We start from the raw sequence: 23563 nt of genomic DNA, 5'->3' as shown, positions 1-23563 counted from the left end.
AATGTCAGCCATCTTGTCAATTGCTACTTATGTTCCATAGATAACACTATCTAGAGAGTCACTCGTTATATTTGGCTAAAATCTTTGCCCTGTCACCCATTTTGTGTCTTTTGTCATTACTCCCATGGAAATAACGAAGAAGATAATATGCACTCTACTTACTATTATTAGCATTGCTTAGGTCACATAGCCTGCTAATACTATCAGCCATCTTTAAGATGGGCAATATATGGCTTCTCTACTGGACAGCGTATCACACTATTACCCGGTTAGCTTGCGTGGGGCTTCAGCTCTGATCGTCGCCATAAGACCTATCTGGGTCAGTGAGACGTAAAGCAATAAAGCTTCAGCTCAGAACTGAGTAAGAGCTAAGCACAACCCTGCGTGAGACACTGGGGTGGGGGCACCTCAACCCTGGCAAGGCGCGTTCCAATGGCTGATAGGGGAAATTCCAGTAGATATGTAGGACAGGTGTGAGTAAGGCTTAGCCAAATAAGCACTCGTCGATCACCTGAAGTAAAGAAAAGAATGGTCAACAGCCACGATGGCAGAAGAGGATATATTCCAATACCAGAGAGGGCGGAAGAACCGATTCAAAACCACTTCACGTCTGACTTGTAGCAAGCGGCAAAGTGGTCAGTGTCTGTTCATCAGCGGTGCGGCTGTAAATATGCTCCAGGAACTAGCAATCCCCGGTTCTACACCGCTAGCAAAAGCTAGAAGATTGATTATAAGCAACCATGACTCGTATAAGTAAAGACAACATTACACCAGATGGACGATCCACCCACGCTAAAGCGGCAACCAAGCATTTGGATTCTGGGGAGCTTGGACTTCGAGATAGCAAGTCGGAGTGCTCTGTTAAACTTCCACAGAAAGCACACACTTACATTGGCACTTTCAACATTCAGACACTGATTCAAACAGGAAAACTATACAACCTCACAACAGAACTCACGAAGCAGAAAATCCAAATTCTGGCCCTGCAAGAAACATGCTTCACAGATTCAGAAACAATAGACTACAATAATTACAGAACCTTCAAAAGTGGAACAAACAAGAAAATTGGCAAAGGAGCAGCACTATTTGGCATGGCCTTCATTGCAGACAAACAAGTTTTAGAATCCATAAAAAGAGGTAAAACCCATCAACAATAGACTTATGACTTTAAGAATCAAACACACCAACAAAAGCTATACCTTTATTAATGTAGATGCACTAACAAATGGTGAAAATAAAAAATAGCACCAAAAAATGAAAGATTCTGGGAAGAACTTGAAACAGAGATGTCCAAAATCCCAAAAGATGTTGTGAAAATTCTACTCGGTGATTTCAATGCACAAATTGGCAGGGAACGCAAATACAAGAAGACAGTGAGAGACTATCTGGCACACAGGTTCACCAGTAAGAATGGCACACGTTCCATTGGGTTATGCCCAGAAAACAACTTGAAAATTATGTTAACTTCACTCCAGGAAAAAAAAAAAAGGCAATCACCCATCCACAATTTAGGAGAATTTCAGATTGATCATGTGGCAATATCATATGATTACCAAAAGGAAATTCATAATGCACAAGTGCACGGAGGTGGTAACATTGATTCGGATCAATATTTAACCAGGACAGGAAGAAGTGGGAGAGGTTCACTAACAGTACGTGGAAAACTGGAACTGTACACTGATAATGATGATTTAACCAAGTGTACGTTTGTTGGCAAGCATTTGAAATGGCCTTGCCAATCGAGAGTCCCGCTGACTGTGAAGTCCGGTGTGTTAATCGTTTTCTGAGTGCAAAAGGTTTGAAAGCTATCGATATTCATCGTGAGATCTGTGGAGTTTACGGACCAAACATTATGAGCGATTGAATGGTTAGGAAATGGGTTTGAGCATTTAAAGGTGGCCACAAAGATGAGCATGATGAAGAACGGAGTGGGCGGCCTTCAGTCATTAGTGAAGATTTGGTGCAGGCAGTTGACCGAGCAGTGAGAGAAAACTGACGCTTTATGATTATGTCGTTATCTGATGCGTTTCCTCAAGTTTCTCGAAGTGTTCTTTATGAAATTGTGAGTGAACGATTAAATTACTGAAAGGTGTGCTCATGCTGGTTACCGAAAATGTTGACAGAGGAGCACAAAAGCAAACGTTTGGGCAGTGCCTTGACTTTCCTGGAGTGTTACCATGAGGAAAGTGATAATTTTTTTGAGTCAAATTTTGACGGGGGATGAAACCTGGGTGGCCTACGATACACCTAAATCAAAACAGCAGTCTATGGAATGGCGACTTCAACTTCATCCAAGAAAGTGAAGTTTAAGCAAACAATGTCAGCCCGGAAAATCATGTGTACCATGTTTCGGGATAGTAAGGAGGTGTTACTGGTGGACTACTGGCCCTGTGGTGAGACAATCAATTCAGCAACGTATTGTGAAACCTTAAAAAAATTGCGCCGCTCAATTCAGAACAAAAGGTGTGGCATGCTCAGAAAGGGCGTTGTTTTTCTTCATGACAATGCACGCCTACATGCGGCTCATCGAACTCAAGACCTCATCTCATCATTTCCCTGGGAACAACTCAAACACCCTCCATACAGTCCCAATCTTGCGCCCAGTGATTACCACTTGTTCCTGCATTTGAAGAAACATATGGCCGGCAAACGCCACAACGACGATGATGGTGTCAAGATGGCCGTGTTGCAGTGGCTGACAAATCAGGCGGCCAACTTCTATGAGGATGGTATGCTAAAGCTCGTTGTACGATATGACAAGTGCCACAATATTGGTGGGAATTATGTTGAAAAGTAGAGTAATATACAAGCTTTCATATAAAAATAAAATTGTTAAAAAACCACTGTTTTTCATTTATTTCAAAACGGTATTTAATTAAAAAACATGCCTCAAATATCCATGTATTAAGCACTCTAGAATTTACGAGAAGGTATTTTGTAACATATATTTCTAGAAGCCTGGCCAGGCACCTATATAAGGAGGTGGTCTTGATGGTGGACACTAGTTACTATTTAGCTGGATTTTTGGTTTAACAGGAGTTATATTTCTGACCTCGTGGCCGATATGTTTGTAAACAGTCATCAGTCATTTGTTTTAAGGTTGCAATCTCCATGTGGCATGTGCTTAGTGGTAGGCAGTTGTTAAAATGGTGGTTTGTTGACGTTTTCAGAGTGAAGTGTTTTGTTTGCGATGGCAGTGATTAAGGTGATGTGTATTTAATTTGTAAATAATTGTGAATAAAGAAGTGTACCAACTGACGCAAGTATATATGATGTGTAATCCACCACAGTATTTTGAAACACACCGTAACATCCAGAATGGGGCTAGGTAGACGAGAACTATGGAGAATATTCCGTACATTATATCCATATATTAAGCACTCTAGAATTTACGAGAAGGTATTTTCTAACATATCTTTCTAGAGGCCTGGCCAGGCACCTATACAAGGTGGTCTTGATGGTGGAGAATAGTTACCAGTTATGTGCGTCATTGTGGATACATCACCACTATTTCTTCTCTAATTTTGGACATTAACTTCGTTTAAACGTAATTATTTCTTCTCTTGCACAGGAGTTTATCCTCAAGATTCACATTCACCACTAATATGGTCGAAATGACTTAGCTTCCTGTGTAAGATCCCATCCTTTTGTTTTTGGAGGCAATTCCCCTTTTCCTTTTTTTTTTTTTTTTTTAACTTTGTAACTAACATGTAATTCAACTTTTCTTCAGGTTTGCCTCTCGTAGTTCTGTATCTTTTAACACACGCATGTAAAATCTATGCTCTTTACTGGAAGTGTTTTAGGTACTGGTGCAAGTTTTCTGTGCCTCTGTGTTAAGATTTTATTTCTTTCTGTTTTCCTACTTTGTGAAGCTTGGGATTAGCCCTCATTAAAATCATCATGTAAAATTTCTTTGGTATAGCGCGCATATCTGGAGGCGCAATTAACACTTACATTTTCTATACCAAATCTTTGGGTTTTTGTTTGTCATTTTTTATTAATTTATTTTGTTTACTTTAATAAAACATTCAAGAGAAATTACCATCTACAAATTTTTTCCTTCACAACAGATGTGTTCCACATGCTGCTTTCCACATCCGTTTTGTATTTGTCATGTTTCCCACCCTGCTGTTAACGATTTATAGTACTCCGCTTCTGTTGAACCTTACATTTATTTTACTGTGTTTTACTGTGTTCATAAATTAATAAACCTTTTATTATCATTATTTGATGTTTATTGTGTAACTAGCTGTTTAACAGTTATATTTTTATTTAAAAGATGCTGTATGAAGGGCAGCACCCTTAGATTAATTACAATTAAAACGATCAGGTTCAGTTTCTAGTTCCACGAGTCGCTACGGAAATATAATGTCAATCCTTAGCAGAGCCGCACATGCTGATGCAAGGCAGATGAATTTCTGCCGATGAGATTCCTTTCAGCCGCAAACACCGGATCTTCGCTTGACCATGTTTTCATATCAGTAGCCACCTTTCAACTGATATTGTGAGGGTCTGATGCAACATATGCACCAATTAATGAAATTATATTTCTTGAAGCGACCCTGTATTATTCTTTAACAACAAATTAGTCCTCGTGTACTTACTCGAATCTTGGGTTCACACTTGAGGCAATATGGCTGGTTTTGGTACTGCTGAATCTCGCCAGTAATTTCAGCAACTTTCCGTCGTTTACTGAAGTTTATAAGCTCAGGTGACTGAGGCAAATAGTCTGGGTTTCCCTCTTCTATATGTAATATATTAGTCAGGTACATGCCTGGAACAGGATATAAAACTGTCATATGTGGAGGGGGAAAATGTATTACTAATATATCTGCATTACGGATCAAAGATACAGTGTCTAGATTTACTATTTATACAAATTACAATCAACTGTCACATAATGGAAGACACGTAGCTCCAGGAAAGCCAAATTATACCAATTTATACACACAATAAACCAATATCAAACATTAAATAATACTGTAATAATCATAACATAATAGTTTGCTGTGGAAACCAGTAGGCCCTATGTTTAAAAATGGACATGGTACTCAAATGAAAATCTGGGAATTACTGACTTTTCAAATACCGTGCTTAAAATGAGAATTCAGGAAGATAAAATTCATATCAATTCAAACTTTTGATCAAGTTGAACCTACACTGTAAGTGGCTTGAAACAAGGCATTATGAAAGTTTCTAATACTCCAGATGATTCAACAGATTTTATTTTTCAATGACAGATGTCCCCACTCAATTTTAAAATGTGGAGAATTTATTATTATAGGAAATTTATATATATAAAATAAGAGTTCTGTCTGTACATTGCTCAGAATTTGAAAATAATGGCATTTCTGTATCGGTCATGTCCTCAGTAACAAGAAAATGCACTTTTTACTTTTCCGTAATTTCTGTCTGTCTGTCTATCTGTATGTATGTACACGCATCACTAGAAAACGGCTGAAGAGAATTTAATAAAAATCGGTATGCAAAGTTGGAAAATAAGTCGCTACAATCTAGGCCATAAATAATTTTATTCACGCTGATTGAAATGGTAGTTTAGGGGAAGGCCTAAAATTTAATTCTCAAATATTTAAATTATTAGTGTTTGTATCGATAAATACTACATAACCAAAGTTATATAGAATTAAATTTCCGACCATTTATGTCTGTGATAACACAGATATTCATGAAATTGTAATTTTGCTGCTAAGTCCATATCAACGCCGAGCCACGAGAAAATGGGTTAACAGAATTTAATGAAAATCGTTACCGTATATATAGAGTCGGGGAATGAGAAACAACAGTCTAAGCTATAAACAAATTTATTCACCCTGGATAGAATTGTAGTTTAGGGGAAGGCGCCTAAAATGTAATTTTTAAATACCTATGTTATTGGTGCTATCGAAAAGTATTACATAACAAAAGTTATAGGGAATACAATTCCCGATCATTTATGTTTTAATCAGTTTTACCGTACCGACGATGGTAAGAGTGGTATTTCAGAGTCGGAAGAAAACTAAATGTAAAGACCTACAATATCAAAAGCGCATAGCATTGATCAACAATAACATCACATTGACCATTCTTTGATGTGATGTTCTTTGTCTCTTATGCTGCCTCTCAACTCCGATAGATGGGATTACTGATGCATACCGAGTATAACAGCCTCACTGAATATTAGCGAGAAATAGCTGGGGAGTTAGAAAACTTTCTTCTTTAGCACGTCATTCCTCTGGTTCATACATTTTCTGATACAGCTGGTACGTAACACACAGGTTCATCATAGTATTCCAGCTATGCGATCCCTAATCTGATGCGCTGTTTTGAATGAGCAGTGTGCAGACTTAAGGTGGAGGCTCACTTAGTAGTAGTAGTAGTAGTAGTAGTAGTAGTAGTAGTAGTAGTAGTAGTAGTAGTATGGCCTGGTAAAGAATAACAATTTAGGCCTATTCCAAATTATAGCACCACAATTCACTAAATAACTCAAAATTTGACCCTGAAAAGAGCCGTTTCTTAATTAAAGCTTCTTCCTCTTTCCTTTTATTAAATTCTACATTCATTTTACTCCATATTAGCAGTGAAGAGTGGGTTTCTCCTCTTGCTTGGAGGAAAAATTTGTCTCCAAGTCAGATAGATTTTTCCGCGCCAGTGTAGTGAATTAAGATTTTCCGACTCATTGAGTACTCCTAGGAAACAGATTAGTAGAAGAACATAGTTTATGCCGTGGGAGTCTCCACTATTCGACCCCCTCCCTGCTGAAAAATGACGAAGGGTGTTCATGGATAACGCCTATCTGCCGCGTTGATCACTCCAGCTCTGGAACTTTGGACTGTTAGATCGGCAGTGTAGTCCTGTTCGTTATAAGTGAGAAAATGTGCGGTTTTTCATTTGATCGAATATTTTATATGATATCATTGCTATTAATCGCTACCTTCCTGCTGATGTTTTTGTAATGACCTATGTTGACTTCAGTAAGGAAAACCACAAGGTCAGTCTCTCTGAGAATCCAATCCTGTAGCGAAGCATGGGTACATCAGCTAGTGTGTAACTAAAGCACAATTGCACTACCACTTTAAAACACAACACCTCAATTCGTAAGAGTCACCGTGGATGGAACAGAAGTTTATTGTCAGGCCTTGAAACTTGAGATAGGCGCATGCGCGGCACCCATGCTTACCCCTCGCACCCCATACCCCCCATCCATATAACTTCTCGTCAGACAACTATAGTAAGGTGCTGTACGAAGACAGAGATTTTGAACTGATGAATGGAATCTGGAAAATATCAGACTAGATAGAGGAATGGGAGAGACAAATATGGAGATGGTTGCAATGAATCTCCAAGCTTGAAATCGGAGTAGCATTAAGCCAAATGAAGGATGGAAAGGCAGTTGGGCCTGATAACACCCCAATGGAAATAAGCAAGGTTTTAGGAGAGAAAGCTGTTACTTTTCTAAGCACCCTTTTCAGTAACATCATCATGATTGGAGCAATGCTAGAAGAATGGAGAAAAAGCCTCCTGGTTCCGGTATTCAAGAACTGGAAGGGAATCCAATCATGTAGTAATTACAGTGGCATTAAGCTGAACCCCAATGACGGCAGCCCTGAAGATTCTTTTCTGTGGTTTCCCATTTTCACACTGCACAAATGCTGGGGCTGTACCTTAATCAAGACCTTGGCCGCTTCCTTCCCACTCCTAGCACTTTCCTATCTGTGCCAGTGCAACGTAAAGCAACTTTTAAAAAACCTCCCGAGGCAAGTTCGTCCACAGTTGTTGCAGCTGTCCCTCCGGATCTCACAGGTTGGTACTGGGACGGAGTCCCTTTCCAATGTCATCTCACACATGTTCAATGGTGAAGAGGTCCGGGGATCTTGCTGACCACGGGGAAGACCTCAACATGCTCTCGGCAGTCCATAGCCCCATAGCCATACGTGCTGTGAGTGGATGTGCATTATCTTATTGGAACACTGTCCCAGGGTGCTGTGCTATAAGGGGTACGACGTGCTGATGCAGAATGTCTGTGATGTATCGCTGTGCCGTCAAAGTCTGCCGAAGCACAATTAGAGGTGACCTGAATGCATATCGTACAGCTCCCCACACCATGATGCCAGAGATTACGCCCGTGTGTCTTTCCACAATATGAGCAGGCGCTGGCCCTCTGCCCTTGACGCTGCCAAACCCGCACACGATGGTCATTGGAGGTATGAAGAAGTGGGAATCTTCACTGAACATGATGCGACGCCAGTCATCATCTGCCCATGCCTCCTCGGCAAGGTACCACTCCAAACACAGGTGTTGATGTTCTGGTGTCAATGGCAACTGACGCATGGGGGAGGGGTTGTACGACCTCAATCTGGTGGATGCGAGTCATCAAGAAACTGTGCGGCAACTCACAGGATGTTGTAGTCTCCAGGACATGTTCGCGGATGTCAGGTGCCGAAGTTATAGGATCACGCAATGCTTGGCACATCATACGATGGTCCTCCTTCGTGCAGTGTTTCTTGGTAGACCCCAACCTACATGACGTGATTGGGTGCCCTCATGTAGCCATTGAGTCCAACATCAGGCCATTGTGACATCTGACTGGTCCACATGCCTGGCAAACGTGGCCTCTGTCAAATGCTGTCAATTGGTGGGTAGGCAGCTTAACTGTCCGACTCTCAGAAGTTTACTGGTAACAACTTATCAATAACAGGACGGTGTCATAACAAATGTACTCTGGTGGGCGTTCTACATATTACAGATCCTTGTAAACTGAATCATTTACTCACACATCAATTCGATGCATGTATACCGAAATGGGATAATATTGGACTGCTCCTTCTGAGTGCTTAATTTTTTTTGTCAGGCAGTGTATTATGCAATTATGAAAAATCATGCACTAAAATATTAACAAGTTCAGAATGAAGAAATGCATTGTTTTGTGGGCATATTGCAACACGAATATGTTTCAATCAAACAGAAAAAAAATGTTATTTTATAACTATCCTAACCCTAGATGTGACTATCAGATTGTTCCATTTCTCTCTTGTAAGCAGTTTAGAAACATAATGAAATGCTGCAAGAATAACTTCGGGGATTTGTAAGTAGTTTTATATTTATATTAGGTATTGGTTTTCACATTTTTTCTTTCTATCTTGAACTCTCAATCGCATATTAAAAACAAACGATTATATGAAATTAGAAAAAGAGTACCAAGTGGATTCGTATCTTCCAAGTGTACATCATCAAATGTTTCTAACATTCAGCTGTACTTTGTCAAGTTTGAAATATGGATGTTGGGGAAGATCTTATCTTTAAATTGACTGTAGTTAGTACCATCTGCAATTTCTTTCTCTTCTCTCTGTCCTGCTTGATACATATCCCTGCTATTCCTTTTGCATTGTTTTGCTATTCTTAGGGTGACTTGCACCATCTTTGAGTAAATTACCCTGGAATAGAGTAGGGAGCAGAGCGGGTAATACCGCTGAGTAATCTGGTAGTAGTAGTAGTAGTAGTAGTAGTACAGTGCACCACTGATCCCTTCCTCTTACAACAGCAAGTATTCATGGAGGAACAGAGCACAGTGTAGCGCATGGCACATGTTTAACAAAGGGAGGCCACGATGTTCGGATCACATATCATCTTCAAACTTTATCCACTTTTAGTAGTCCATTAGGACAACATAATGTGCAAGCAGTAAGGCATACTACTTAGGTGTTTTCGAGAAAATCGCAAGGAAAGTTTTCACATCGAATATGAACCGGTGCGTGTGATCATGAGCGCGAGATAGTGTCGGTCAAGTGGTTAACATTGAAGCTCCGTGATCGCTGGATCAAGTACTGCTCATAGTTTTTTTTTTCCCCATAGTCTTTCATATCTGTTGCAGGTCAAAGCGTCCAGGTGCACAGTAGTTCCGGATACCTTACCCAATTTTACTGTCTGGTATGAGGGATTTTGCATATCACGACAGGCATATGTTTTCAGGAAATCTTTATGCATTTGGTCATTTACTTGTCAATAATTATAAATAATATATTTTTTGTAACATTCATTTCTTTCTTTCTTTCTTAATGCATTTACCCTCCAGGGCTGGTTTTTCCCCTCGGACTCATTGTGGGACCCCACCCCTACTGCCTCAAGGGCAGTGTCCTGGAGTGTAAAATTTTGAGTTGGTGGATACAAATGGGGAGGAGAACCAATAACTCGCCAGCTGGCCTCACCTCCTATGCTGAACAGGGGTCTTGTAGGGGGATGGGATAGACAAGGAAGAGGGAAGGAAGCTGTCGTGGCCTTTAGTTAGGTGTGATAAATGAGCCCCCTCCATCTAATCCTGTCCTTGAACCACAGTTCTTCCACTTGTCCCAATCATGATCTCTCTGCAGTACAACATTCTTGATTAAATCTATCCCTCAACTTCACATGTATTAAATCAGAACCCCCCCTGGAAAATGGAAACATAAGTAGTACTCGTACTTTTCACACCTGGTGGCCAAGGTCGTCTTCCTTTTATTTTTCTATCAAATTCCTTCTTTGCAGTTCTGTTTGCTGGCATCCTCTTCATGTGTCCAAACCACTTCAGTCTTGATACCTGGATCTTACTGAGGAGTGAGTGGACTCCGTTCCAGCTCTCATACAAATTTTCAAATTTCGTGGCAGAGCCTGGAAGTGAACCCGGGTCTCTGAGGATGGCAGCTAATCACGCTAACCACTACAACACAGAGATGTTATTGATTTTGCGTCCAACTAACTACTTTAACAGTTTTCAGGGCTGCCAATGTGCAGAAAATTTGTTGTTAAGGTGTTGAAATCTAAATGGCCTGACACTGTGGTTAGCCGGTTCAAGTCCCAATGGTCGAAAAAATTTCACCAACAGAACGTTGGCCGACAGGATAGGAGAGGTGGTGGTATACAGTTTCTAATCACTAGATTGCATGCCAAAAGCCTGGATTAAATTCCAAACCTCTCCACAGTGCTCATATGGAGTGAGGGAATATAATGCTGTTGATGGTGATTCCTCTGCCAGATGGGAACGTTAAGCCTCGAGGAGACCCCTTGGTGCTATTCGATAGGAGTAGGCTATGTGCCAACACCGGGTTTCACCCCCTCCCTTCCTACTATCATATATCACGTCATTATTTTACCTCATTAACTCCTCTAATAAACCCGCCATGACAGATTCATCTCACCTCATCCCCGACCCTGTACAGAAACAGGACAAGCGTTGGACAAACAACATAATTTAAGCGAGGTTGACAGCTCAATGTCGGAATATGGTATTTATTTAGCTCAGCCACGATGAAAACATGTGAGATGGACAAAGGTGATTGGACATCAATAGCAGGGGAAAAACGCCCAATTCATTCAATCACTCACCGGTAACTGTAAAATGTTTGAAATGCTTCAGAATATGTATCGGGATTGTTCTTCATCAGGCTTTCAGTATTTTTAGACAGAGCCTCTTTTTCCAGTAAAGGCATGTGAAACAAATAATTACACTATGAAACAACTGTTTGAACCCAACAGAAAAAATAAATTACAAGATGATGATAGCTGGTTTGACACTGATGAGGAAGAAACAAAGACTTATTTTCCTCTGCATTCAATTGTACTATAGCAAAGATTGATTCTCTTTATATTTTAGATTGTCTACAAGTCCTCATTCTGAAGTGCCTTTGCCGAGTACAAATGTCCTGCATGTTACTTAAAAAGAAAATCATACAAATATGGCATGTCTACATTGCCTTAACATGAAATTTACACATTTATCTTTGCAGATAACAATGCCTTTCTTAACAACTTCAATGGAGAGCTTCAGAGTTCCATCTATACCCTAAATGTCATAGCAGATAAATACAGTATCTGAATATCTATAGACAAGACTGAGGTAATACCCTTTTGCAATAGAAAACTAGTTCCAAGCAAAATGTGTTTAAATAACATCTTACTGGAGAGTGTAAATGAACTTAATTAATAATCAGGAAAATTCTGCAAAAATGCTGACATATCTTGAAAAATTTCCAAGAGCACCAGGATGATCAGTATCAATTACAATACAGGGAGGCCATCTTTAATGCAAAAATATACCCATAAACATATGTACCAAACTTAAGCAAGATATGAGGTAGCCTACAAAAAAGAACTGAGAATTGATCCTGTACATAATCATACTGTACTCGCAGATATCAGCAAAATTGGTGTGAAAATCTACAAGTAACTTCAATGTTTACAAGCTCTTAAACCAAAGGAATATGATATTCTTTTAACGTTTAACTTACCAAAAAAAGGAACACATGGGGGGTTAATGGAGCGTAGCTTCTCTTGGTACTTGCGAAAGTGGTCATTATTTAGCTCACGTGCTTCTTCCAAAGCTTTTTCCAATCTGGCTGAGATTGCCTTAAAACATAAAAAATAATTATAAAAAACTTCTATTATGCTAAGCATAATCAGAATGATAGAGGTTTCCTTTATACATTTTCATTACAGAGAAGCACATAACCTAGCCAAGTATTTGATGAACATCTTCAAAGTTTGAATTAGGAAAAGTACAAGGATGATGTCATAAGTAAGGCACAATATTTTATTTCAATTAAATGTTTCTTTTGTAATTATCTCTTTACATCCCATCAATATGGCATTAACTTTTTACAATCCATCAATATAGTCTCCCTGCTTCTCAAAGATTTGATACCCATGCTTGAAAAGACTTTCTATTCCATCCAAAATATCACTAAAGTTCAACAAAGTAAAGTCCCCCGCAATTTGCTTTATGCCGCAATGACATAGATAGGTCTTATGTTGATGATGGGATATGAGAGGCCTAGGTGCAGGAAGGAAGCGAATGTAGCCTTAATTAAGGTACAGTCCCAGCATTGCCTGGTGTGAAAACAGGAAAGCACATGCGACATTTGTGTATGCGAATCTTCATTTTACCTTGAATTTCAACCATCTCCATCACATGTAATTAATCTCATAATAGAACCGTATTGAAGATAATATGTTGAAATTGTAAAATCCTTTTATTTACAACGACCTACCCTATACAATATAATACATTCATTGAATTATAAAATAATCATGAGGTGTCTTAAATAATGGGACATGTTTCGTTCGGCATAGTGAACATCATCAGCCGTTAATGTACAAAGACTAGGTCAGGGCCCTAAGCTTAAAATGATCAAAATTGTGTCCTCATATTAAACGAATAACAATGTCATAATAAAAAGTAATAATACAACATTAGACTTAGATTGTAACAATATGTACAGATTAACAGCAAGAATTTGTTGTGGAATACATTGTGAAGTTAAAAACAATCATGGGTTGTTAAAGTAAAAAATAGATATTGTGGACATTAAAATATAATTCAATGCCTGAAGCGTGGATTAATTATTGCGGATGGAGTTCCTTCAGTTATGCAAAAACAAGAGTTGAAATAGAGTTCACTGAATAGTAAGAGTCCAAATTGAACCAGTCAAAAGGCGCATAACGACGAAACTAAGGTTGATATGACGTAATCTCCTATACTTGCGAATTATGTAGGAGAGATGAACTCGATGCCAGAAGGAAATACAAGTTAACTAGTCCATATTTACACGCTAGCAGTAAAACTAAAATCGTATGTAACATAGAACAGCAATAATGGACTCATTAAAGAGTAATGACGATCTTGAATGTAAGGAGAGTTCTAGTAATTCTTAGATGAATAGAGCAGATTATGGCACAAATTGGACTTTGGAATCTAAAATGAAAGGAAAAAGGGGGAAATGAAGATATGTTATAACAGAAAACTAAGAAAAAAAAAATTGAAAGAGGAGGCTTACCCTTGGGACTAGTGTGAGATGTCCGTTAGCGTTGGTTGCGTGAAGCAAACTGGCGGGTAGCTTTATTACTGCTTCTACTGTTGTATGTATGTATACGTCGAGGCAGGGAGTGAGTCATGTGAGGAGGAGGGACAACCGATACGTTGGGAGGCGAAAGAACTGAAAACTACCTTGAATCTGACTTTTAGCAAACAAATACATGATGTAAAAAAATAAAATTAATAATAATAACAACATCATCGTCACTAAAGCTGATAAAGGTCCACCACAGTATTACTACATAAAGATGATTACATTAAGAAAACCGAAGATTTCTTTGCTAATAGCAGTTATACTATTATTAATAAATATCCCACCCCAAAAATCCAACGAAGTTTGAAGAACCTATTGAAGAATCTACCATTCTTATTACAAGAACACGAATATCAGAAACTTACTGCATAATAATGAACCCAAAACTCCCAACTGCAAAAGCTTTGCCAAAAATCCATTAAAAAGACGTACCTATACGCCCTATTATTAACTGCATGAACAGCCCTTCTTACAAAGTTTCAAAATTTTTGCATAATTTTCTCAGTAAACACTTTAAGTTCAATAATACAGCTTATATAAGAAATTCTGTTGAGTTTTGTGAAAAATTATCAAAATTCAATCTTGAGCATAATCACATAATGGTATCCTATGACATTACCCATATGTATTCCAATCTTCCAGTAAGCAAAACTGTTAAGATTATCAAAACAAACCTTTTAAAACACAGTAACCTTAGCAAATGCGAAATAGATAATTTCATCAGTTTGTTAGAATTTGTACTTAACAATAACTATTTCACCTTCAATAATAGAATATATCATCAAAAGGGCCTAGCAATGGGTGACCCGATCTCGGGCATTCTAGTAGGAAAATAACAAAATAATATTATCAACAGTCTTCAATTATGGTTAAGGTATGTTGATGACACTTTTACCCTTATAGATGCACAGAAAAATGATAGTCACGGCGTGCTAACATCCCTTAATGAGCTTGACAATGATCTCAAATGCACTAAGGAAGACGAGATCAATGTTTCTCTAAACTTCTTGGATTTAAACGTTTCAAGAGAGAATAATAAGTTCATTTTTCAAATATATAGAATGCCTTCTTGTGCCCCCATCACTATAAGAAACGATTTCTTACATCCACAATCTCATAAACAGGCTGCATTTTTTAGTCTTGTCTATAGAGCATTAAAAATCCGCTCACAACTGAAAATCGCAAAAAAGAACGAAACTATATCAAGGATTTGGCCAGAATTAATGGCTATAATCTCTTGATGAATAATAAAATCATCAACAAGATAAAATTAAAAACCGCCACCAAACTGATTCCGGACAAGCCTAAAAAAACGAAATATGCTGCCTTTACCTACACGAACCCAGGCCTATTTCAAGTTACTAACCCTCTAAAAGAAATACAATATCAATATCGGTTATAGAACCTGATACACGAACCGTAATATATTTTTCAATTCAAATATAGTTAACATGAATCACAATAAATTCTTGAACTCTGGTATCTATAGGCTTAAATGCACCCATTGGGGGTTTTCTTATATCGGACAGACTGGATGTAGCTTTTTGACCAGATACCTTGAACACTACAACGCTTCAAAACATAAAAAGTATTCCGCCATGAGCACCCATATGGAAGAAACTGGTCACAGTTTTACGACAATTGAAAAAGACCTTCAAATCTTAAAATACGTCAATAAAAGTAAACTTATGACAGAGTTTGAGAACAATTACATATTCTTAGACCAGCATTTTAACGGAAATCAAAATTTAAATGATACTTCAGAAATTAAAAGTCCAATAATCGAAATAATTCCAGAACTACTCTCTCTTTTCAATATAAATAATAATAACTTTATGAAAATTTTCAATTATACAACTGCTAATAATATTTCCTCTCTAAAAACAGCTACTGCTCCACCATCTTTAATGCGACATCCCCTCCATGAACATCCGACCCGCCCAACGAATCGGTCGCCCCTCCTCCTCACACGACTCGCTCCCCGCTTCTACGTAAACATACATACAATACTAGAAGCAGTAATAAAGCTACCCGCCAGTTTGCTTCACGCAGCCAACGCTAGCGGACACCTCACACTAGTCCCAAGGGTAAGCCTTCTCTTTAAATTTTTTTTCTTAGTTTTCCGTGATAACATATTTTCATTTCCCCCTTTTTCTTTTCGTTTCAGATTCTAAAGTCCAATTTGTGCCATAATCTGCTCTATTCATCTAAGAATTGCTAGAACTCTCCTTATACTCAAGGTCGTCGTTACTCTTTAATGAGTCCATTATTACTGTTCTATGTTACATATGATTTTAGTTTTACTGCTAGTGCGTGAATATGGACTAGTTAACTTGTATTTCCTTCTGGCATCGAGATCATCTCTCCTAAATAATTCGCAAGTACAGGAGATTACGTCATATCAACCTTAGTTTCGTCGTTATGCGCCTTTTGACTGGTTCAATTTGGACTCTTACTATTCAATGAACTCTATTTCAACTCTTGTTTTTGCATAACTGAAGGAACTCCATCCTCAATAATTAATCCACGCTTCACGCATTGACGTATATTTTAATGTCCACAATATCTATTTTTTACTTTAACAACCCATGATTGTTTTTAACTTCACAGACTGCCATAGTTCAATGTATTCCACAACAAATTCTTGCGGTTAATCTGTACATATTGTTACAATCTAAGTCTAATGTTACATTATTACTTTTTATTACGACATTGTTATTCTTTTAATATGAGGACACAATTTTGATCATTTTAAGCTCAGGGCCCTGACCTAGTTTTTGTACATTAACGGCTGATGATGTTCGCTATGCCAAATGAAACATGTAGCATTATTTAAGACACCTCATGATTATTTTATAATTCAATTAGTGTATTGTATTTTATTGAGTAGATGGTTGTAAATAAAAGGATTTTGCAATTTTAACATATCCATCATGACATAATATTTAACATGTGCACTGGTTTCGATCTTGGAACAACTGCCTACACGGCCTGCATACTACTAATCCCTCCAATCTCTCTCCTCGAACTTTCTTTTGTCTCTGACACCATTATCTTATGTACAGCGATGAGCTGTACCATGATGGTTCTGGAATTCTCGGTTTGCATGTTTAAGCCGCTGGTCCATCATGCATTGCCATTTCCTGCTGGTTTTGGGCATTCCACTACATCCTGAGTGAACTGGTTCCTGATGTTCATCTGGCTGCATTATGAGACCAGAGTAAACACGTCATGTGGTCTCGTTTTATGAACCTAATATTTGCTGTTCTATTAAAAATTTGTATACAAAGTAAGAAAGAACAATATGTGTTTAGTGCAAGATAACTACGGTCTGTTTTGGAGAGAAAGAGCAGCTCATTAACATTTTTCTTGCAAAATTACCGGAACTTATTCTTCCTTTCACTTCCCCGTTCTATGCAAGGCATTCCCCTATCTAGGTGTGAAAGTAGGAGTACTACTACTGTTTCCGTTTTCCACGACCCAGGGTTATTTTCTGATTTAATACACGTGAAGTTGAGGGAACTTCATTACAAATGTACCTTAAACATTTAAAATCTTTCTCACACTAATGTGGTTCACATGCATTATTCTTTTCAAATTATAATGCTTTGGAACCTGGAAGCTTGTTGTTCTTCCACCTCTGAACCTATCTTTTGTTGTGTTAATCTTTGTCAGAAATTTACCATTGAGATATCAACATATTTACATTCATAGCATAGCCTTTGTAAATAACCTAATCCCTTATCTTTTCTTTTGATGCACTGGACCATTAATAAGCTTTAATGTCACGTAAGTATGTTGTGCTAGTACGAATTTCAGTATTAATCATCGCTATTATTGTTATATTTCATAGATGGGTTTTATGTAAAGTAAAGCATTTACCCCATTTTACATTTTAAACTGAGAAACACTTAGGTATTTAAAAAAATTATTTGTGAATCAAGGGTAATTTATATTTGTAAGGATTTTTTTTTTTTTTGCAAGTTGCTTTACGTCGCACCGACACAGATAGGTCTTGTGGCGACAATGGGACAGGTAAGGGCTAGGAGCGGGAAGGAAGCGACCATGGCCTTAATTAAGGTACAGCCCCAGCATTTGCCTGGTGTGAAAATTGGAAACCACGGAAAACCATATTCAGGGCTGCCAACAGTGGGGTTCGAACCTACTATCTCCCGAATACTGGATACTGGTCGCACTTAAGTGACTGCAGCTATCGAGCTCGGTAAGGATATTTATATGTATATTCGATTTAAACCGTAACTTACGATGAAATATTCTTTGTCACTTATGTCATGGTCATCATTCTAGTTTCAACTTGTGTCCTAACCGCTGGTCATTTTGCTCTCCTCGGAATGAACTTCTTGGGAGGGTTCAGTATGTGTTGAGTTTCACTGTGACTTACTCAATTATACTAGACTTATTGTGTGGTTGCCCGACAGCTAGACATTTATTCAACAATGATACAAAAGTTTAACGAGACCCACCTATTCAATACACATTGGGTTCTTAAAAATTGATTTAATCTTGTCATCTAATTTAACAGGACATATTTCACCCATTGTATGATCATCGGCCGTAATCTCATACCTAAAAGATAAAGATCTGGATCCTGATTACTCTAGTCAAAGTGTTACAAAAGTAATATATGTGTTATAAAAATGAGGAAAACTTGTTGTAAGTAATACAATTTACACAATTAAAACGTTTAAAAATATGTACGAGAAAAATGAGTAATGTTGGTGCAATCTTACATTAAAATCCTTAAAACATTTTTAAAATAGCCAAACTGTCCTTATTTATGTAAATGATAAGAAAGTCTATGGCTAAAATTATGGCCTTGAGGAAAAAAACCAAAATGATTGTAATCTGGTTAAAAGCAACCCAAATTTGAAGTCCTGGAACAGTTACAATGATCCTTAAGTGGCTTAATCATTTAAAAAAGACATTAAATATTTTTGTAGAAAGACCTATTATCATAGAATGTGCAGCTGTGTGATTGATAGAGTTTTTGTTGTTGTTATTGTTATTATTAGACCCGTATTTGTGAGGTGAGTCCACATTCTTCTTATTTTTGTTGAAAAATGATAAAAGGTTCACGGCTCAGTGTTGCCGTGTATGTCTTTACTAGCTAATATGATTGTTTCTTTGTTGTGCTAATAGTCAAACGGGAACGCTCATACTTGATGTTGGCTATGGCTTGAATGTTGAGAATGACTATTGATGGGTGTGTGGTGAAGAATCCTCTCCATTCTTGTGGTATGAAGTAGTTGCCTTTGCAGCGTCAGAACGAGTTCTGGAGGATGAACACGCTAGCTCTCATGCTGGAGGGTTGTGCCTCAGTCGGTAGCTTCCTTCTCACAGAGCTTTTCACCCCATTTGGAATTAAACTTAGCATGGAATTCCCTCTTGAAGTACGTCCAGTTTAAATTTAAGCCCTTCAAGTTATTCCACCAAGTAGTGGCTTGCCTCTTTAACCGCGGTGTGATGAAATGAACGAAGATGTCCTCCGGTAGATTAGTCCTTCCTAGTAGACTGACTGATCCCTCAATTAAGCTAGTCGGGTTCTCTTATAGTCGCTCGTGGAATTCCAGAAGGCTCTCTATATTCACCTTCGGGTCTAGGAGTCCTGTATTGCCGGTTAGGTTTGAGGGGTTTAGAGGCGTGGCGCTAGGTCCGGTTCAAGTTAATCTATCTTCTACTGCGTGAAGAATGCTTTCTCTTATATTCTGCACATCTCCCTTGATGGTCGAAAACAGGTTTTCTAACCTTCCTTCAACAGCACAAATACGGCTCCCAAAATGTCCCTCAAGGGCGGAGATACGGCTTTCAAATTTTCCCTTGCCGGCATAAATTTGCCCCTCAACCTGTTGCTTTATGCCGGAAACCTGGATATCCACCTCCTCCTTGAGATATGAAATGTCCCCTTCCAGCTGGCTAACCCTACTATCGATCTGATCAACCTGTCCCAGTTTTGACCTGATGTCCGATATCTGCTGTGTTAATCAATTGGTTACGTTACTAATTTGGGATGAAATATGTCGTCTACGGTTGAAATTTTTGATTCTGGGCATTGTTCTACATTGTAAGCCTGCATGTACACTTGTGATATTTGTCCGGTTACAACTGTATTAGTTTGAGAAATTTCGTCTGAAATTTTGTCATTTACTTTCGAAATTTGGTCTGCAATCTGTTCTGTTAGGCCACAAGTGACATCTGAAATTTTGTCATTTACTTTTGAAATGTTGTCTGTTAAGGTGGAATTGAGTGTCTGCATCATATTCGTTAACAAGGACACATTTTTGTTATATTTACCTCTTCTGATGACAACTCCGGATCTCGTCGACCTCTATGAAAACCTTTTCGGGATCTTCGCCTTTTTCGAAGAGATGTTCTCAAAACTGCGTCTGCAGTGATTTCTTCTTGCGTTTGTAGGAGGATTTCTCTTGGCGAGTTAGTCTTCGAGTTGTTGTACAGACATATTTTCTAGTATCACTTGCATTCTGATCTATTTCGCACTTTCACTCGTACTCACTCGAAAATTATTCTTCAATCATTTCATGGTCGCCAATGATGTATTCACAAAGACGCACGCTAAATGCTGTCACTTGTGTACACTAATTTATTTACAACTATTTACACATTACACATCAATAAAACACCATTTTTAACAACTGCCTATCACGAAGTATCACAAGACTAAGACAGCCATTTTGAAACAGCTGACTGCTACTTTAGCATGTCGGCACAAGCACAACACGAGTTCACAAAAACAACTCCTGTTAAACAATAACTGAACTCCACCATAAGACTGCCTCCTTATATTGATGTATCCAGAAAGACGCACACAGAATGCTGTCACTTGCGTACACGAATTTTATTTACAATTAATTACTTACACATTAAACACACATAACCTAATCAACTGCCATCACAAACAGAACTCTACTATGGAAACATGAGAAGACTACGACTGCCATCTTGAACATTTCAAATCAAAATCTCTTTATTTGCAAATGAGGTGTTTACCTCGGTCGCAAATGGTACACTAAAATACATTATCGTCAAGCACTAAATATTAAATATCCTATGTTTTACTGGTCACAAATGGATATTAAATAGTATCCTTCGTTTTACTGGTCATAAATGGATATCAAATAGTATCTTTTGTTTTACTGGTCATAAATGAATATTAAATAGAGAATAAAATTTTCCTATAATACAATATTATGTAATTTACGCTAACAATTTTTTCTATTAAACACACAGCTCATCCATAATAAATTTACATTGTTTACAAAATTCTACTTATAATATCTCCTGTACTACTTACAAATATAGTCATCTGATATACAGTATGTGGAATTACTTCAAATGATACTGTACAACTGGTATAAGATTAAAATTTACATTGCATTTATTTACTTTTTCTTTTCTTTACCCATTCTGGAGCCTAAGTAGCATAACGACCTGCTGCGTCTTAACCAGAGCCCCTTTTACCACCACTTTTCAGAGTTCCTGAAGGCCCTTCACAGCTACCGTAGCGGTCCCAGGGCCCTCGAAGTCCCCACTGTACTTCACCCCTACAGGCAGTCCCCTACTTTGGCTGTCCAAACTCCTTAGACCAGGGGATGGAATTAATTTATTCACACACATTTTTTATTTACATTAACCTGCACTGGTCGAATGCCCTCTAACATTTCATTTATTTTCTCTGTTGCTGTTTATTCTCTTCTTGATTATCTGTACAGATTTTGGAAAAGGATCAAACACTACCCCTGGTAAACTGTTCCACTCCTTCACACCCTTCCCAATGAATGAAAATTTACCCCAATCGCTTCTGCTAAAATTCCTTCTAATGTTATATTTGTGGTCAGTCCTGCCGATATAATTATTTTCCAACTGAAGCCTCTCACGGATATCTCCCCATGCTGCTTCTTCTGTATAGGCTCTATATAAACCTATAAGTCTAGTTTTCTCCCTTCTCTTACTTAAAGTTTCCCACCCTAGTTTCTTTAACATTTCTGACACACTACTCTTTCTCCTGAAATCCCCTGTTACAAATCTTGCTGCTTTCCTCTGCACACTATCTATTTCTTTTATTAGGTATTCTTGGTGAGGATCCCAAACACTGTTTGCATATTCCAATAATGGACGAACCACACTTAAGTAACTTTTCCCTTTTAATTCTTTGTTGCATCCTTTAAGTAGCCTCATTATGACATGTAACGATCTGTATGCTTTCCCAACAATGTCATCCACATGACCCTTCCAGTGCAAATTACTTTCAAATCTTACACCTAAGTATTTGCACATGCCATCGTTTGGGATAACTACCCCATCCAAAGTATATTCAAATTCAGTTTTAAAACTCCTGTTTGTAAACGTTCTAACAGTTGATTTGCCTCCATTAACCTTCATGTTATTCTCTTCAACCCATTGTTGGATACTCTCAAGGTCCCTTTGTAATTCTGAACAATCCTCAATGGTATTTATTGCCCTATAAACAATTATATCATCTGCATACAATCTTATTTTTGATGTTATATTGTTCCCTAAATCATTTACGTATATTAAGAAAAGTAGCGGACCGATTATACTACCCTGTGCAATTCCCTTCCAAACTTTCTCTTCCTGAGATACATTAATTCCTACTTTGACTTTCTGAACCCTTGAATTTAGAAATGTTTTTACCCAACGTGTAACCCTTACTTCCAATCCTATTCCCTCCAATTTCTTTAATAATATTCCATGTTCCACTCTATCAAAGGCTTTGGAAAGATCTATGGCTATGCAATCTAACTGGCCTCCTGAATCCAACTGATCTGATATGTCCTGCTGAAATCCCACCAGTTGTGCCTCATAATAAGATTTCTTTCTAAATCCATACTGGCTCCTCATGAACCAATTTTTATCATCACATATCCCTCTGATGTACTTTGATATTAAACTCTCCAGTATTTTACAAACTATACTGGTCAGGCTGATTGGTCTGTAGTTCTCCGGTTTCCTTTTATCACCCTTTCCTTTATAAATTGGTATTATTATAGATTCCTTCCATTCCTTTGGTATTACACTATTATTTATGACATAGTCAAAGAGAAATCTTAAATAAGGCACAATGTACCACTTCATTGTCTTTATCACCTCCCCAGTAATTTGATCACTTCCTGCTGCTTTTCCTTGCTGAAGCAGTTGGATTTCTCTGAAAATATCTTCATTTGTGAACGAGAAGCTTCTTGTTTCCCTCTGTGTCTGTCCCTCTGTAACTTCTGTTTCGGTTTCCAACTCCTGACAATCATCTACTGAATCTCTAAATTCCCTACTAAAGAGGTTTGCTTTCTCAGTATCTGTTAAATAGTGTTCACCCCCTTCTCCCACCATTGTAGGAATTTGGATTCCTTTTCCTTTTTGATTCCTGATATATGAATACAGCTTTTTCCATTTCCCTTTGTGGTCATTACGCTCTTAAAGAATGCCATACATATAATTCTCTTTTGCTTCCTTTTTCACTCTATTCAGTTCCCTCATTAGCTGTTTTCTACTTTCTCTACTCTCCCTACCTTCTTTTATTTTCCTGTTTACTATTCTACATTTTCTTTTTAATTTTCTTATTTCCCTTGTATAATAAACAGGGTCTGAGGTCATTTTACCCTTCTTAACAGGTACAAATCTCTTCTCTCCTTCCCAAA

General features: G+C 38.0%; 1 protein-coding gene across 1 annotated transcript in view; it reads right to left on the bottom strand.

Annotated features, from left to right (window-relative positions):
* Positions 1-23563, bottom strand: part of Sos (Son of sevenless) — a 765665-nt gene that overhangs the window by 126581 nt on the left and 615521 nt on the right. Inside the window, exons 19-20 of the mRNA XM_067134824.2 lie at positions 12258-12375; positions 4605-4774 (exon numbers count right to left, since the gene is read on the bottom strand). Of these exons, the coding sequence (XP_066990925.2) occupies positions 4605-4774; positions 12258-12375 (288 nt within the window). The remainder of the gene's footprint in view (positions 1-4604; positions 4775-12257; positions 12376-23563) is intronic.

The sequence above is a fragment of the Anabrus simplex genome, chromosome 1, assembly GCF_040414725.1.
Source record: "Anabrus simplex isolate iqAnaSimp1 chromosome 1, ASM4041472v1, whole genome shotgun sequence".
NCBI classification, from domain to species: domain Eukaryota; kingdom Metazoa; phylum Arthropoda; class Insecta; order Orthoptera; family Tettigoniidae; genus Anabrus; species Anabrus simplex.
Note: the sequence above shows the minus strand (reverse complement) of the source record. Positions and strands in the feature narration are given on the sequence as shown.